Genomic DNA, 16,048 nt, shown 5'->3' with positions numbered 1-16,048 from the left:
AATTGTTGGCAATGATAGCCATTACTTTTATTTTTCTCTCCACCTCTGTATTTAAAATACATACTTAGTTTGATCTGGTTTCAAATCATCTTGCAAGACAGTTTTGAAAATAAAAGAGAAATAAAATTTTAAAATAAAATCTTTCCTATCCGGTCCTCTCTTTACCTGGTCTCTTTTCCATCTAGAGCAGCCCAGCTCTTTTCAGCCGTCCTCTCCAGATTGTATTGTTTTGGCAGAAAAATATCTTCTCATCGTTGGCATATTCTTCAGCAGAGAGCATGCGAGGAGCGTGCCGTGATCCTCCTTCTCTTCATTCGCTTTATCCCTGGACACAGCTACAGCCTCACATCGCGTGTGACCACCTCCATATCTGCTCAAACACCGGCGCCAGATCTCCGTCGCCTCATCGTATTCGACCGCCGTTCGTTGTTCTGAGAGCACCAGCAGCTTTGCCTCGCTCTCCTCGTTCTCCACATACAAGTTTTTCGTCGGGAACCCCTCCAAATCGACAACACTGACCACTTCTCCATCTCCGCTGCCGGCAGAAACCTTGTGTTTCCGGCCGCCTCCGCCCTCGCCCGGCTACCCCGAGCACTTCCCTGTTCTCCGGGTGAGCTCCCCTTTCCGTTCCAAGTTTTCCCCGTCTGAATCGCACCCTGCACACCATCGCTAACAACTGACAAAACTGATGGTCGTTTTTGCCCGAGGATACCTCTGCCATGGACGCGAGCTGGGCGAGCTTGTTCCCTGCCTCGTTTCTTTTCCTCCTAGTCAAGGCCGTTCTCGACGCTGTCCATCTCCACGACGGCCAGCTTGTCCGCCTCCTGTTGCCGCTCGTTGCCATGACCGCCGCCAAGCACTCGACCTTCCCCGCTGGTCCGCCCCCTCCGCAACAAGCCGGCGTCTCCTTCAACTCCCCGGTGAGAACTGCGTTCTAATTCCTTCAGCCGCGTGCTGTTGCTCGTTACGGTTCAGTTACGTCAGATTCTCTTTGTCCTCCAGCGCTTTGGTTCGCTGTTTCTGGTTATTCTGCCAGATCGTGTGCCAATTCCGTCCCACGCAAGAGTCTGAACTTTGGTTGTTTATTTATCTGTCCAGCTGAAACTATCTTCATCAGATCAAAGCCTATTCTGCGTCTTGGATTGGATGGTGTTCAGAAATCGCGAGCGCTACCTTTTGATCAGCAACCGGAGGTAGTCCAGACTGGGTTGTCCCTTGCTTTTTGTTCCAATTGATCGTGGGTTCTAATTCCTGAATAGTCAAAATCGTCACTGTGGCTAGCTTCCCTTCTGTTACAGAATTTCTGCACGTCTATTCTGTTTTCTGAATTTACTGGAATGTACATACTTTGCATAATCCTATCTTCTAAACCATAATTCGAAATGAACAATGTTATACATCAAATTTTATCAGAAAAATGTGATGAACATGATTATGCCATCCATGTCTGTCTGCTGTTGCATCATGCTTCATACCATACCGTGATAGTTTGCATTATCACCTAATATGGAACATATGGAATATGTGAGATACTATATAAATGTTGTCTCGGTTCCATTTAACTTTGATGTAGCTCACCCCTGCCATGTTTGCTATGCTAAACAACCCTTAATTTTGTTGGTAGAAAATGCAACTCCAACCTAATTTGTTTGTCCGGGGTTCCGACTCGATTAATATTGGATAAGTTGCATTGCACCATATCTGCCATGTCATGCGTATCATCTGGGCCATGCTGGGTTTTCTTTGTCCGTAGTAGTAAGACTTGCATACGTTGTGTGTTCCAGCACTTGCTTCTTCCCGGATAGGATCACGAAGTGGTGATGTGAGATACGACGAGTTCTCCGACAAGTTCTTCTGCAGCTTTTCACAGGCGAGCCCACCCCTTCACTTATTTTACTTTTACATGCTCTTTTGATCTATTGCTATCCTTGTGTTGCGATTCTGTTGTGTCACGTGTCCTATCCACCTGTTACCTATATGTCCGAGATACACCTCGCCCTACCTATTGTTTGTTGTTTGCCAGCTTTGCGAGTCGTAGGCGAGTTTAGGGTCTTGTTGATATCTCGAGATGTTCGGGGTATCTTATTGGGAGATTATCACATGCTATATCTTTTGTTGGAGATAATCACACTTTACTTTATTGTTAACAACTAAAATTGTAAGCAGAGGCATCCGTGAGCCCCTTTGCGAAAGCATCGGAACTTTGACTCGCTAATGTCCCCTAGGACCCGAGTTCTTGTTATCTGTTCCGAGATTGAGCGCTCTACCCGTACGTGGGGGAATGGGACCCCCATCACCCACTACCTTTCCTCGAGTCTGTTTATTGGGAGCCACAACCTTGGTTTTATTTGCCCATATGCACGATGCACGATTTACTTCCTGTTGCCTTCGGGTGTTTATTTCTGTACTGTACTCATAACGCGGGACTCCTTATCCTTGGCCGGTCGTTAGTGCCCGCCTTGGAAGCCGTCGCAAACCTCTGGGTCCGTATCGGAGTACGGCCGGACTTCGTCACGGGTAGCTTAGTTGGGTGGCTCCCATTAAACTTTCTCTTGCATTGGGAACGGTCTTGTTGTGAGACTTCACCTGTAGTAAGTGGGGTCGAGCATGCGTATGGTTACATTTGGGCAACCCCTGCAGGGTGTACATCTTATCGATAAGCCGTGTCCGCGGTTATGGACGACTTGGAATTGTATAGCTTGATCATAGAACAACTTACACCTTATTTCCTGTTGTTAATAATTTGCTAATAAAACTCTTTCAAAAAGTGTGTGTGCTTTTGCCAGTACCTCTTCGCGAAGGGGGATCGCATCGGCTGTGTTATGTTTGCAGAGTATAGAACTGTTACCTTGTGCGCTCTCTTATCTTCTCTGAGTAGACGGATGTTGTAGCGAGTCTCTATTGGATAGTAGCTTTGCTGCCGCTAAACTCCACATATAGCCGGGTGAAGTTTATACCGCCCACCAGCGAGCATAGCTGGTCTTGTCTCGCAAGTACGTGCCAATGGTACTTACCCTCGCCTTTCTTTCTTTTTGTCTCTTCCCCCTTTTGTCGGCAACCGATGGCCCGACTTTGACAGGTACGAGATGACGACGTTAGCAAGGTTACCCTTCCGGCTTGGCCTGGGCAGGGTTATGGACGTCACTGGTTATCTTCAGGACTCTTAGTCCAATTTGTATCTTGTCCGTACTCGGACGTATTTGATCTTCTGTATGATTTGGATCTTTGTATTGTGTATTTGTATCTTGACTCGTTGGAGTCGTTGTTGTAATATATGTTTCTTGTGGGCTCTATTGTAATCCTGTTGTAATGTTACCGCTCGTGTTAATTCCTCTGGCATCACGTGTGTGATTCTTCGCGCACGTCGTGTCGGAGGGCGTCTCTGAATCGATATCATGCGGTTTTCGGCGGGATCGCTGGAATCCTCATGGTACCGGTTCCGGGGCGTCACAAGTTGGTATCAGAGCCTCAGGTTGACGGTACCCCACTAGTCCAGCCTGTAGGATAACCTTGCCAATGGTCGTTGAGTTTAGAGTGTCAAAACTATTTTCTAAAATTCGTTGGATAGATCTGATTAGTTCTGAGTTTTCTCCTTACCTAAATTCTTTCTCCTCTTACCTTGGCGAGTTTTGAGTCTTCTCTCTTATCTGGTTCACCGAGTCTTAGGTTCCGACGTGGGTTGGACGATCTATGCCTTCACCTATTAGGACCGATCTCTGAAGATTTCTGACAGAAGAACATCACCGGCGGCTAACCTTCGTATTCTCCATTGATGTCATATATGCCTCTCTGATCTCTCTACTATTCTTTGTTCTTTGGCTCCGTCGAATCTTCGCTGACAACGCTTGTCGATATCGTCAATCAGAATTCTGGGAGCTGTTACACGACTCTCCTATTCATGTGCAGAGTAATACTTTGAGTGCGGGATGGAGTCATGACCATACCGACTACTCTTATTATTCGCTCATGTTACCTGAATTGGTGGATCCGTGTGACTGTTACTCCTTCCTTTGTTTCTCCGGAGTCATCCTCGTCATCGGAACAACGACTTCTTGTGGGTGGTGTCGCCGACCAAGCTGGAGCAAGACTTCTTGTTAGTGGTGTCGAGAAGATCGACACGTCGCCTGAAGACCCGATAGTTCACCTCTCTCCCCCGTACCTTGAGGTGGGATCTCGGGGCGCGATCCCTTGTTAGTGGTGTCGATTGTAACGGCCCCGGGTAGATACCCCTATTAGATTTGCTTGTTGTTTTTCTTTTATGCATCATCATAACATCATGCATGCATCACATCCATGTTTTGACAAAATAAAATTTATTTATATACACCAATTATTTTGTTTTCCTCTCATATGGTTTAATTAAACCCTCCCCTTGTCTATTCATTTAACGAGACCTAAAACAAAACTATTTTTATTTTTGCTATAAAATTGTTGGCAATGATAGCCATTACTTTTATTTTTCTCTCCACCTCTGTATTTAAAATACATACTTAGTTTGATCTGGTTTCAAATCATCTTGCAAGACAGTTTTGAAAATAAAAGAGAAATAAAATTTTAAAATAAAATCTTTCCTATCCGGTCCTCTCTTTACCTGGTCTCTTTTCCATCTAGAGCAGCCCAGCTCTTTTCAGCCGTCCTCTCCAGATTGTATTGTTTTGGCAGAAAAATATCTTCTCATCGTTGGCATATTCTTCAGCAGAGAGCATGCGAGGAGCGTGCCGTGATCCTCCTTCTCTTCGTTCGCTTTATCCCTGGACACAGCTACAGCCTCACATCGCGTGTGACCACCTCCATATCTGCTCAAACACCGGCGCCAGATCTCCGTCGCCTCATCGTATTCGACCGCCGTTCGTTGTTCTGAGAGCACCAGCAGCTTTGCCTCGCTCTCCTCGTTCTCCACATACAAGTTTTTCGTCGGGAACCCCTCCAAATCGACAACACTGACCACTTCTCCATCTCCGCTGCCGGCAGAAACCTTGTGTTTCCGGCCGCCTCCGCCCTCGCCCGGCTACCCCGAGCACTTCCCTGTTCTCCGGGTGAGCTCCCCTTTCCGTTCCAAGTTTTCCCCGTCTGAATCGCACCCTGCACACCATCGCTAACAACTGACAAAACTGATGGTCGTTTTTGCCCGAGGATACCTCTGCCATGGACGCGAGCTGGGCGAGCTTGTTCCCTGCCTCGTTTCTTTTCCTCCTAGTCAAGGCCGTTCTCGACGCTGTCCATCTCCACGACGGCCAGCTTGTCCGCCTCCTGTTGCCGCTCGTTGCCATGACCGCCGCCAAGCACTCGACCTTCCCCGCTGGTCCGCCCCCTCCGCAACAAGCCGGCGTCTCCTTCAACTCCCCGGTGAGAACTGCGTTCTAATTCCTTCAGCCGCGTGCTGTTGCCTGTTACGGTTCAGTTACGTCAGATTCTCTTTGTCCTCCAGCGCTTTGGTTCGCTGTTTCTGGTTATTCTGCCAGATCGTGTGCCAATTCCGTCCCACGCAAGAGTCTGAACTTTGGTTGTTTATTTATCTGTCCAGCTGAAACTATCTTCATCAGATCAAAGCCTATTCTGCGTCTTGGATTGGATGGTGTTCAGAAATCGCGAGCGCTACCTTTTGATCAGCAACCGGAGGTAGTCCAGACTGGGTTGTCCCTTGCTTTTTGTTCCAATTGATCGTGGGTTCTAATTCCTGAATAGTCAAAATCGTCACTGTGGCTAGCTTCCCTTCTGTTACAGAATTTCTGCACGTCTATTCTGTTTTCTGAATTTACTGGAATGTACATACTTTGCATAATCCTATCTTCTAAACCATAATTCGAAATGAACAATGTTATACATCAAATTTTATCAGAAAAATGTGATGAACATGATTATGCCATCCATGTCTGTCTGCTGTTGCATCATGCTTCATACCATACCGTGATAGTTTGCATTATCACCTAATATGGAACATATGGAATATGTGAGATACTATATAAATGTTGTCTCGGTTCCATTTAACTTTGATGTAGCTCACCCCTGCCATGTTTGCTATGCTAAACGACCCTTAATTTTGTTGGTAGAAAATGCAACTCCAACCTAATTTGTTTGTCCGGGGTTCCGACTCGATTAATATTGGATAAGTTGCATTGCACCATATCTGCCATGTCATGCGTATCATCTGGGCCATGCTGGGTCTTCTTTGTCCGTAGTAGTAAGACTTGCATACGTTGTGTGTTCCAGCACTTGCTTCTTCCCGGATAGGATCACGAAGTGGTGATGTGAGATACGACGAGTTCTCCGACAAGTTCTTCTGCAGCTTTTCACAGGCGAGCCCACCCCTTCACCTATTTTACTTTTACATGCTCTTTTGATCTATTGCTATCCTTGTGTTGCGATTCTGTTGTGTCACGTGTCCTATCCACCTGTTACCTATATGTCCGAGATACACCTCCTCGCCCTACCTATTGTTTGTTGTTTGCCAGCTTTGCGAGTCGTAGGCGAGTTTAGGGTCTTGTTGATATCTCGAGATGTTCGGGGTATCTTATTGGGAGGTTATCACATGCTATATCTTTTGTTGGAGATAATCACACTTTACTTTATTGTTAACAACTAAAATTGTAAGCAGAGGCATCCGTGAGCCCCTTTGCGAAAGCATCGGAACTTTGACTCGCTAATGTCCCCTAGGACCCGAGTTCTTGTTATCTGTTCCGAGATTGAGCGCTCTACCCGTACGTGGGGGAATGGGACCCCCATCACCCACTACCTTTCCTCGAGTCTGTTTATTGGGAGCCACAACCTTGGTTTTATTTGCCCATATGCACGATGCACGATTTACTTCTGTTGCCTTCGGGTGTTTATTTCTCTTTGTACTCATAACGCGGGACTCCTTATCCTTGGCCGGTCGTTAGTGCCCGCCTTGGAAGCCGTCGCAAACCTCTGGGTCCGTATCGGAGTACGGCCGGACTTCGTCACGGGTAGCTTAGTTGGGTGGCTCCCATTAAACTTTCTCTTGCATTGGGAACGGTCTTGTTGTGAGACTTCACCTGTAGTAAGTGGGGTCGAGCATGCGTATGGTTACATTTGGGCAACCCCTGCAGGGTGTACATCTTATCGATAAGCCGTGTCCGCGGTTATGGACGACTTGGAATTGTATAGCTTGATCATAGAACAACTTACACCTTATTTCCTGTTGTTAATAATTTGCTAATAAAACTCTTTCAAAAAGTGTGTGTGCTTTTGCCAGTACCTCTTCGCGAAGGGGGATCGCATCGGCTGTGTTATGTTTGCAGAGTATAGAACTGTTACCTTGTGCGCTCTCTTATCTTCTCTGAGTAGACGGATGTTGTAGCGAGTCTCTATTGGATAGTAGCTTTGCTGCCGCTAAACTCCACATATAGCCGGGTGAAGTTTATACCGCCCACCAGCGAGCATAGCTGGTCTTGTCTCGCAAGTACGTGCCAATGGTACTTACCCTCGCCTTTCTTTCTTTTTGTCTCTTCCCCCTTTTGTCGGCAACCGATGGCCCGACTTTGACAGGTACGAGATGACGACGTTAGCAAGGTTACCCTTCCGGCTTGGCCTGGGCAGGGTTATGGACGTCACTGGTTATCTTCAGGACTCTTAGTCCAATTTGTATCTTGTCCGTACTCGGATGTATTTGATCTTCTGTATGATTTGGATCTTTGTATTGTGTATTTGTATCTTGACTCGTTGGAGTCGTTGTTGTAATATATGTTTCTTGTGGGCTCTATTGTAATCCTGTTGTAATGTTACCGCTCGTGTTAATTCCTCTGGCATCACGTGTGTGATTCTTCGCGCACGTCGTGTCGGAGGGCGTCTCTGAATCGATATCATGCGGTTTTCGGCGGGATCGCTGGAATCCTCATGGTACCGGTTCCGGGGCGTCACAGCAATCAAATCTCAGGTTCTCCTAGATTTCTTAGCTGATTGGATCCAATCGCAAACTCCAGCAGCACCCGACATGTCTGGATCATGGTAAATTTACTTTGACGGATCAAAAAGAAGTACAGGTGCAGGAGTAGTATTGATCTCACCACAGGGAGACAAAATGAGATATATTTTGCGGATGAACTTCTCGCTGCCGACAAATAATGAAGCAGAATATGAGGCGATGTTGCACGGGATGCGCATGGCCAAAGCATGTGGAGTAACCCGCCTGGAGATTTATGGTGATTCAAATCTTGTGGTACAGCAGTCGATGAATCTATGCGATGCGGTTAGTGATAACATGATTGCCTACCGCAAACTATACCAATCTATGGAAGCCAAATTCGAAGGGTGCGAGCTAAAACACATTGGGAGAGCCAACAAAGAGGAAGCCGATGCTCTGACGAATATAGGGTCCACATGTTCACCTATCCCAGATGGCCTCTTTTATGAAGTTATTGCCCAAAGATCGATTAAAGAGAAAGTATCGACACCTCTGGAAGTGTCGACTGATAGTTCAGCGGGTAAAGAAGATGCCCAAAGTCCCGTGATACATCTCCAACGTATCGATAATTTCTTATGTTCCATGCCACATTATTGATGATATCTACATGTTTTATGCATACTTTATGTCATATTTATGTATTTTCCGGCACTAACCTATTAACGAGATGCCGAAGAGCCGATTCTTTGTTTTCTGCTGTTTTTGGTTTCAGAAATCCTAGTAAGGAAATATTCTCGGAATTGGACGAAATCAACGCCCAGGGGCCTATTTTCACACGAAGCTTCCAGAAGCCCGAAGGGAAGACGAAGTGGGGCCACGAGGTGGCCAGACGCTAGGGCGGCGCGGCCCAAGCCCTGGCCGCGCCGGCCTAGTGTGTGGGCCCCCCGTGACGCCCCCTGACCTGCCCTTCCGCCTACATATAGTCTTCGTCGCGAAACCCCCAGTACCGAGAGCCACGATACGGAAAACCTTCCAGAGACGGCGCCGCCGCCAATCCCATCTCGGGGGATTCAGGAGATCGCCTCCGGCACCCTGCCGGCGAGGGGAATCATCTCCCGGAGGACTCTTCACCTCCATGGTCGCCTCCGGAGTGATGAGTGAGTAGTTCACCCCTGGACTATGGGTCCATAGCAGTAGCTAGATGGTTGTCTTCTCCTCATTATGCTTCATTGTCGGATCTTGTGAGCTGCCTAACATGATCAAGATCATCTATCTGTAATGCTATATGTTGTGTTTGTTGGGATCCGATGGATAGAGAATACTATGTTATGTTGATTATCAATCTATTATCTATGTGTTGTTTATGATCTTGCATGCTCTCCGTTATTAGTAGAGGCTCTGGCCAAGTTTTTACTCTTAACTCCAAGAGGGAGTATTTATGCTCGATAGTGGGTTCATGCCTCCATTAAATGCAGGACGATGTGAGAAAGTTCTAAGGTTGTGGATGTGCTGTTGCCACTAGGGATAAAACATTGATGCTATGTCCGAGGATGTAGTTATTGATTACATTACGCACCATACTTAATGCAATTGTCTGTTGTTTGCAACTTAATACTGGAAGGGATTCGGATGATAACCTGAAGGTGGACTTTTTAGGCATAGATGCATGCTGGATAGCGGTCTATGTACTTTGTCGTAATGCCCAATTAAATCTCACAATACTCATCATATCATGTATGTGCATTGTCATGCCCTCTCTATTTGTCAATTGCCCAACTGTAATTTGTTCACCCAACATGCTATTTATCTTATGGGAGAGACACCACTAGTGAACTGTGGAACCCGGTCCATTCTTTTAATCGAATACAATCTACTGCAATACTTGTTCTACTGTTCTCTGCAAACAATCATCATCCACACTATACATCTAATCCTTTGTTACAGCAAGCCGGTGAGATTGACAACCTCACTGTTTCGTTGGGGCAAAGTACTTTGGTTGTGTTGTCCAGGTTCCACGTTGGCGCCGGAATCCCTGGTGTTGCGCCGCACTACATCTCGCCGCCATCAACCTTCAACGTGCTTCTTGGCTCCTACTGGTTCGATAAACCTTGGTTTCTTACTGAGGGAAAACTTGCCGCTGTACGCATCACACCTTCCTCTTGGGGTTCCCAACGGACGCGTGCTGTACGCGTATCATCCCGCGCTACAGCGAGCAGAGCTAGTATTCCTTCTCGAACCTCTTTGGACTGAGCCTTTCTTAGCATACTTGATGGAGCAAAAGTTACCAGATGATCCAACGGAGGCCAAACGTATCATACGACGATCTAAGGCCTTTACTATAGTTGATGGCGAGCTTTACAAGCGCAGCATTTCTGGTATCTTTCAAAGGTGCATCGCCATTGACAATGGCAAAGCTCTTCTGCGGGAAATACATGAAGGAACTTGTGGTCACCATGCAAGTAGTAGGGCCCTCGTAGCCAAAGCTTTCAGAGTAGGGTTTTATTGGCCAACGGCCGTGTCTGATGCCCGAGACCTGGTGAAAAAGTGCGATCCTTGTCAACGTTTTGCACCAAAACCACATGTACCTACAACAGACTTAATGCCAATACCCTTGGCTTGGCCTTTTGCACAATGGGGACTCGATCAAGTTGGTCCGCTGCCGAGATCATCGCTAGGAGGGCACACATACCTATTGGTCGCAGTCCACAAGTTCACCAAATGGATCGAAGCCGTACCAGTAAGATATCAAACAACTAAAACTGATGTTAAGTTCTTCGAAGGAATAACTTATCGCTTCGGCATGCCTCATAACATCATTACAGATAATGGAAGTAATTTTGATTCCAAGGAGTTCCGCAAATTCTGCGATGATGGTAGTATCAAGCTTAAATTTGCCTCGGTTGCACATCCTCAAACCAATGATCAGGCCGAAAGGGTAAATGGCTTAATATGTGACGGCATTAAAAAGCGTCTGACAGGCGCAGCTGGAGCTTGGGTCGATGAATTGCCATCGGTGCTATGGAGCCTACGGACTACACCAAACAGGTCAACCAAGTACACTCCGTTTTTCCTCGTGCACGGGGCCGAAGCTATCTTACCAGCCAATGTTCGTTTTGAAGCTCCCCGGTGACCGCGTACACAGAGACAACTTCCAACCTTGCACTACAAGATGATGTAGACCTCCTCGATGAAGCTCGAGACATTGCCTTAGCCAAGACGGCTGTATATCAACAGGCAATTCGAAATTACCACAGTAGAAGAGTTCGCAACCGAGGATTCAACATTGGTGACATGGTGTTACAACTAAAGCAAGAAAGAACTCTGAAACTTGAATCTCCATGGGAAGGACCGTTCATAGTCACCGAAGTTATACCAGGAAGAGTTTATCGTCTCAAAAATCCTGCTTCGGGCAAGGACGTTGACAATCCATGGAACGTTGGCCACTTGCGGCGATTCTACTCATAGGATACACCTACTCTTTATTCGTTACATGAAGGCTTCTCAGTCTATCACATATTATGAATAAAATTATTGATTGGGCTCCTATCTTTATTAAATTCATTACACGAACAATTCTTCGAGTCCTCTTTTATTAGCTAACTACTCCTATCGGGAGCTTCAACTATAATTGCATGGTACATGGCCAAACTCGATAAAACTCGAGGGCTACTTATGGTACCGGTAATTAATACTCCCATCGGGAGCTATGATTATCGATACAAAATAAACCATCCAAGCCTCAAGATAATTCGCGAGTACTTCAGTCGATGGAAAAAAATTACTTACAAAAAGGCTCATACCGGTGCACCGTGTGACGAAGCCAAATACATAAAGCGTCTAAATCCCTCGGTCATTCGATGGGTGTCGCTCTTACAAAATATAAAAATCGACTCTGCAAATAATGTGAAATACAACAAAGTCATCGGGTGAGTAGGCTGACTTGATCACTCAGCCGCCCTGATAAAAACTTTTTCATCGAGCTAACAAGTTAAAAAAAAAATGATGTAACACGTCAAAGTACACATAAGATTAGTCCTTGTAGTGCAAGGTTATATATACATAATTTCATAACAGGGCTTCTTGGTCTTCTCGAGCCTTCAAATCCCTCTCAATTCCTGTCTCCATCTGAGAAATAATAGTATATGCAGGGTGTCTGGCTATGGAATAATACTGGTCTAATCTCCTATTAATATTTGCTATGACCTCCAAATCTAAGGTCGGATGGCAGGCTAAAACAGAGGCAAGTGCAAGTTCGGCTCCAGCAAGAAGCTCCTTCCGCACCAGCAATCGAATTCTCTCAGGATTCTTGAATTGAGTGAACAACGCAGACAAAGTCTCGGGTGCTGGGTCCAATGGAAACAAGGTTTTCCATACCATCGACAGTTGAGCATGATACTTGTCAAAATAATAATGCACCTTCTCTACCCGATGCTCAAATTTAGCGATAACTACAGCTTTTGGTCGATTTGACCAAAGTTCATGTTTTGGGTGAGAGACATCGGTCATTGCTTCAATCTTTTCATGGATTCGCTTGTTCTCTTCTGATTCAACGACAACTACGACTATTGAAATACAAAGAATAGTCAGCAAAAGATTACTTAGCAAGTAAAACGATGGAAATTGAAAGGGGTTCAGGTACTCACAGCTTAAGCTTTCAGTAGCAGCACGGAGGCGATCTAGAGCATGCTGCTTGATTGCAGTAGCAATCTCGCTCCTCCGTTTCACCAATGCTGCCATGGCGTGAAGATTGATGTCTTTGTTCAATCGAGAAATTTGATCGCGCAAGCGACGAATAAGTTCAGATTCATCGGTAGCCGAAGATTTCAAAGAAGAGCCAACACGAGAAGAAGTTGAAGGAATCTGCAACACGGTTTTTTCCAACTCAGAAGAGCATGAATAAAAACTCCCATCGGGAGCTCATACATTACATCCAGAAGATTTTTGGTACTGGCAATAGAGCCAGTACGACGCAAAGTTAGATTAACTACATCAAGCATAATTACAATAATGGAACAAAAGATATTTCAATGTTGGGCCGATGAAGAATCAGGTGCAGGCGCAGCTTTGGATTTCTCTTCATCGACTAGCTTGAGAAGTTGGCTAGCACAAATCACTGTCGACTGTTTGAAAGGTTCAAGGCTGACTAGGAAATTGTTGTCGTCTACAGGCAGTGCCTTAGACAACTTTTCCAAATCTGAACTCAGCCCGTGCCCCATCAACAGTTGGAAGGTAAGAAAAACGCCAAACAGACGGGAGCGTCTCTTAAGTACCTCTATAGCCTCAGAAGAGTCGATGAAGAAAGATTCTGCCATTTCTCCAAGGGTCTTCTTTTGGTTGATCTTCGGGAATATCAGCGAGAATAACTTCGACAGAGCCCCCTTGGTTTTTTGCAAAAGACCAAGGACTTGGACATTTGAGTCAGTAGCAAGCGAAAGGGCGTAGGACATTGAATCCTCCTGAAGCTTGCGAGCACGATTGATAGGCATATCGGCAGCATCTGGAAAGACATGAATAAGCAATCCAGAATACAGTATTGGAAAGATACCATGCAAAAAAGGAACTTACCCAACAAGTTAGTGATTGATTCGCGGAGGGCGCCTTCTTTTTCATCGGCTACAATGGCAGCCTCACGTCTGGCCTCTTTCTCATCCTTCATTGTCTGCTTCAGCTTCTTTAGCTCATATTTTAACAGGATGTTTTCGTTCTGAGCATCGGCTGTAAGCTTCTTAGCCTACAACACTTGGTCAGCCGAAACTTTGATGGCCTCTCGAAGCTGAGCATTTTCTGACTCAAGGCGAGTAAATTGATCAGCGAAATCTGCCATGACATCAATTGTGGTGAAAATCGGCTGCAAAAGAAAAGACGAAGAATTTCAGTTGAATTCAGAAATCAATCAAGAATATCAAGCTGAGTGGATTTACTTACGTGATCACGAGCTGTTGGAGGAGCAGAGACACCAGCAGAAGGATTAACCTTCAACACAGGAACCTTGGCCACAGTCATCCTTGAAGGGGGCGTTGGATCAGCAGGCGAAGGATTCGACTCCCTAGCCGACTCGCTCTTCCTAGAGATAAACTTAGCCCTCTTTGCGAGAGGAACTTCATCGTCGTCATCAGAACTGGTTGAAAACAGGAACATACATTACATGAGTTCAAGAAAACTGGTTACACAGGGAAAAAGTGGAGACTCACAGGTCCAAGTCATCTTCGACAACAAAGAAGCCTGTCGAACTCTTCGCAGCTGGAGGAGGCGACGCAGTTTCATCGGCATCATTATCTTGTCCGCTGGGACTCGATACAACCATCGTCATCAAGTCTTCATTAATCCTCCTGCGCCGCATATCCCTAGTGCGAGCATCTTCTTCAGGGGCTTCGTCTTCTTGGACGTCGCTGTCGATGAGAGCATGCTGCACATCTTCAGTTTCCTCCGAATCGTCGTCATCATCCTCTAGCTCTACCCCACTTTCGGGTGTAGGAGGGTAGCACTGAGCGATGGTGGAAGCCTATCAACGGAAAAAGAGGCTGTTAAAAGTTCGAATAAAGAAACAAAAACAACATTTGGAACAAGTGCAAAGAAGATTACCTTGGCAGGAAGATGTTTGAGATCAAATGGAGGGCGAGCCGAAACTAGGACGATATTGTCCTTTTGGCTGAAGCGAGTAAGGCGCCGCACCTCGGCTGAGCTGACCACAACTGATGAGAGCGAGACATCAATGGTTGCACCCGACATTTTAGAAACACCGCGACTACCTCAGTACCACACATTGTTAGACCCCCTGCATTCTTCAGGTCTAAGACCTTCTCGAACAGTTGATCGGCTGTGGCACTTTCTTCGAGACTCAAGGTGTTTCGCCAAGATTTCTTCGGCGTGGCCACTAGGACATCTTCAAAAAGGGGCAAGTTGGAGCGCCGTCCATCTACTGGAATATCTCGCAGGTAGAACCATTTCTGGCGCCAACCTTGGACTGATTCCTTCATCTAGAAGTCGAGGTAGTCAGCCTCTTTTCTAACGACAAAGCCGACACCGCCAACAACGGGAGGACCGTCATTGCCGTTGTGGCGTTTGACGTAGAAGATTTTCCTCCACAAGCCCCAGTGAGGGTCGATGCCGAGGAACGCCTCGCATAAGGTGATGAAGATGGAAAGATGAAGGATGGAATTTGGGGTCAGCTGCCAGAGCTGAACCCCGTAGAAAAAGAGAAGGGAGCGAAGGAATTCGTGGGCGGGAAGTGAAAGCCCACGATATAAAAAGGCGATGAACATAACAGTGAAGCCCTTGGGAGGCCTTGGGCGAGAAGATGAACCTGGGAGGCGAATGTCATCATCATACGATGAGATGAAGCCAAGCGTGCGCGGCTTGTTCACATCACGGTTTGAGATGGTGGAGGCGCGCCAATCGTGGCAGACCTTGCCAGTGCCTGACGAAGCGCCCGGTTCAGCGGTTCCCTTCCTTTTTCCCATGATGCTCGAGTTCTTGGAAGAAGGAACAGTGGTGAGAGGAGAGATTGAGGAAGAAGATGAGCAGTATGGAAGCGTAAAAAGTGAAAATAATGAAAGAGCCTTTATTTATAGCGAGGACTGTTGGGGAATCGTGGCCATAACTCCAGCAATCGTGGAGAGGTGGACGAGGATCTGATAGTACACATGTCCAAGCAAGAGAAACGAAACCGGCGGCCCATTAACCCCACTACGCGCGGAAATCGAGGGGGCGCCTCGGTCAATGCACAATTACTAGTCATTTCCGAAACTGACCGCGCAGAAGTAGGGTGGGCCCGTTAGGTCACGTCCTGTCAATCAAACCACATCAGTTGCTACGTCACCCATGATGTCATCAAAAGTATCGGTTTGGCCAGGAGTATCTGAAGAGAATTAAAATTATCGAGTGGTTCAACTTGAGTCTACACACGTATTCAAGCATCCGTGCCTAGACTCGGGGCTACTCCCATCAGCAGCGCTGGACACGCACCCGACGTAATTTGGGCTCGAAGATTATTGCAAGGGAAATTACATAAGAAGTATCTGAAGATAGGTTCAAGTGATTTGGGCTAAAATCTTCACTCGGTTGCAAGCATCCGCACTCAGACTCGGGGGCTACTCCTATCAGAAGCACTGAGTGCATACCTGATAAAAAGTTATGAACTCGAAGGTTTTTTGCGCGGTCCAGGATCATGCCCGGGGACTTGATTCT

At 46.4% G+C, this 16,048-nt stretch overlaps 1 protein-coding gene across 3 annotated transcripts; it reads left to right on the top strand.

Annotated features, from left to right (window-relative positions):
• Positions 1-305: 305 nt before the first annotated feature.
• LOC127326943 (uncharacterized) lies at positions 306-7,911 on the top strand. Of its 3 annotated transcripts, XM_071828218.1 has the most exons (7): positions 306-920; positions 1,099-1,193; positions 1,785-1,870; positions 3,080-5,346; positions 5,525-5,619; positions 6,211-6,296; positions 7,507-7,911. In XM_071828218.1, exons 4-6 carry the CDS (start codon positions 5,146-5,148, stop codon positions 6,245-6,247), a joined length of 333 nt encoding a protein of 110 aa, XP_071684319.1. In that variant the 5' UTR covers positions 306-920; positions 1,099-1,193; positions 1,785-1,870; positions 3,080-5,145; the 3' UTR covers positions 6,248-6,296; positions 7,507-7,911. The 3 variants fall into 3 exon arrangements, with proteins under 3 accessions (XP_071684319.1, XP_071684318.1, XP_071684317.1); XM_071828217.1 differs by having other exon boundaries at positions 6,211-7,901; XM_071828216.1 differs by lacking the exons at positions 5,525-5,619; positions 6,211-6,296; positions 7,507-7,911 and having other exon boundaries at positions 3,080-3,293.
• Positions 7,912-16,048: the final 8,137 nt, after the last annotated feature.

The sequence above is a fragment of the Lolium perenne genome, chromosome 3, assembly GCF_019359855.2.
Source record: "Lolium perenne isolate Kyuss_39 chromosome 3, Kyuss_2.0, whole genome shotgun sequence".
In the NCBI taxonomy this organism is placed as follows: Eukaryota; Viridiplantae; Streptophyta; class Magnoliopsida; order Poales; family Poaceae; genus Lolium; species Lolium perenne.
The sequence above is the reverse complement of the archived record's forward strand: the minus strand, read 5'-3'. Positions and strand labels throughout refer to the sequence as shown.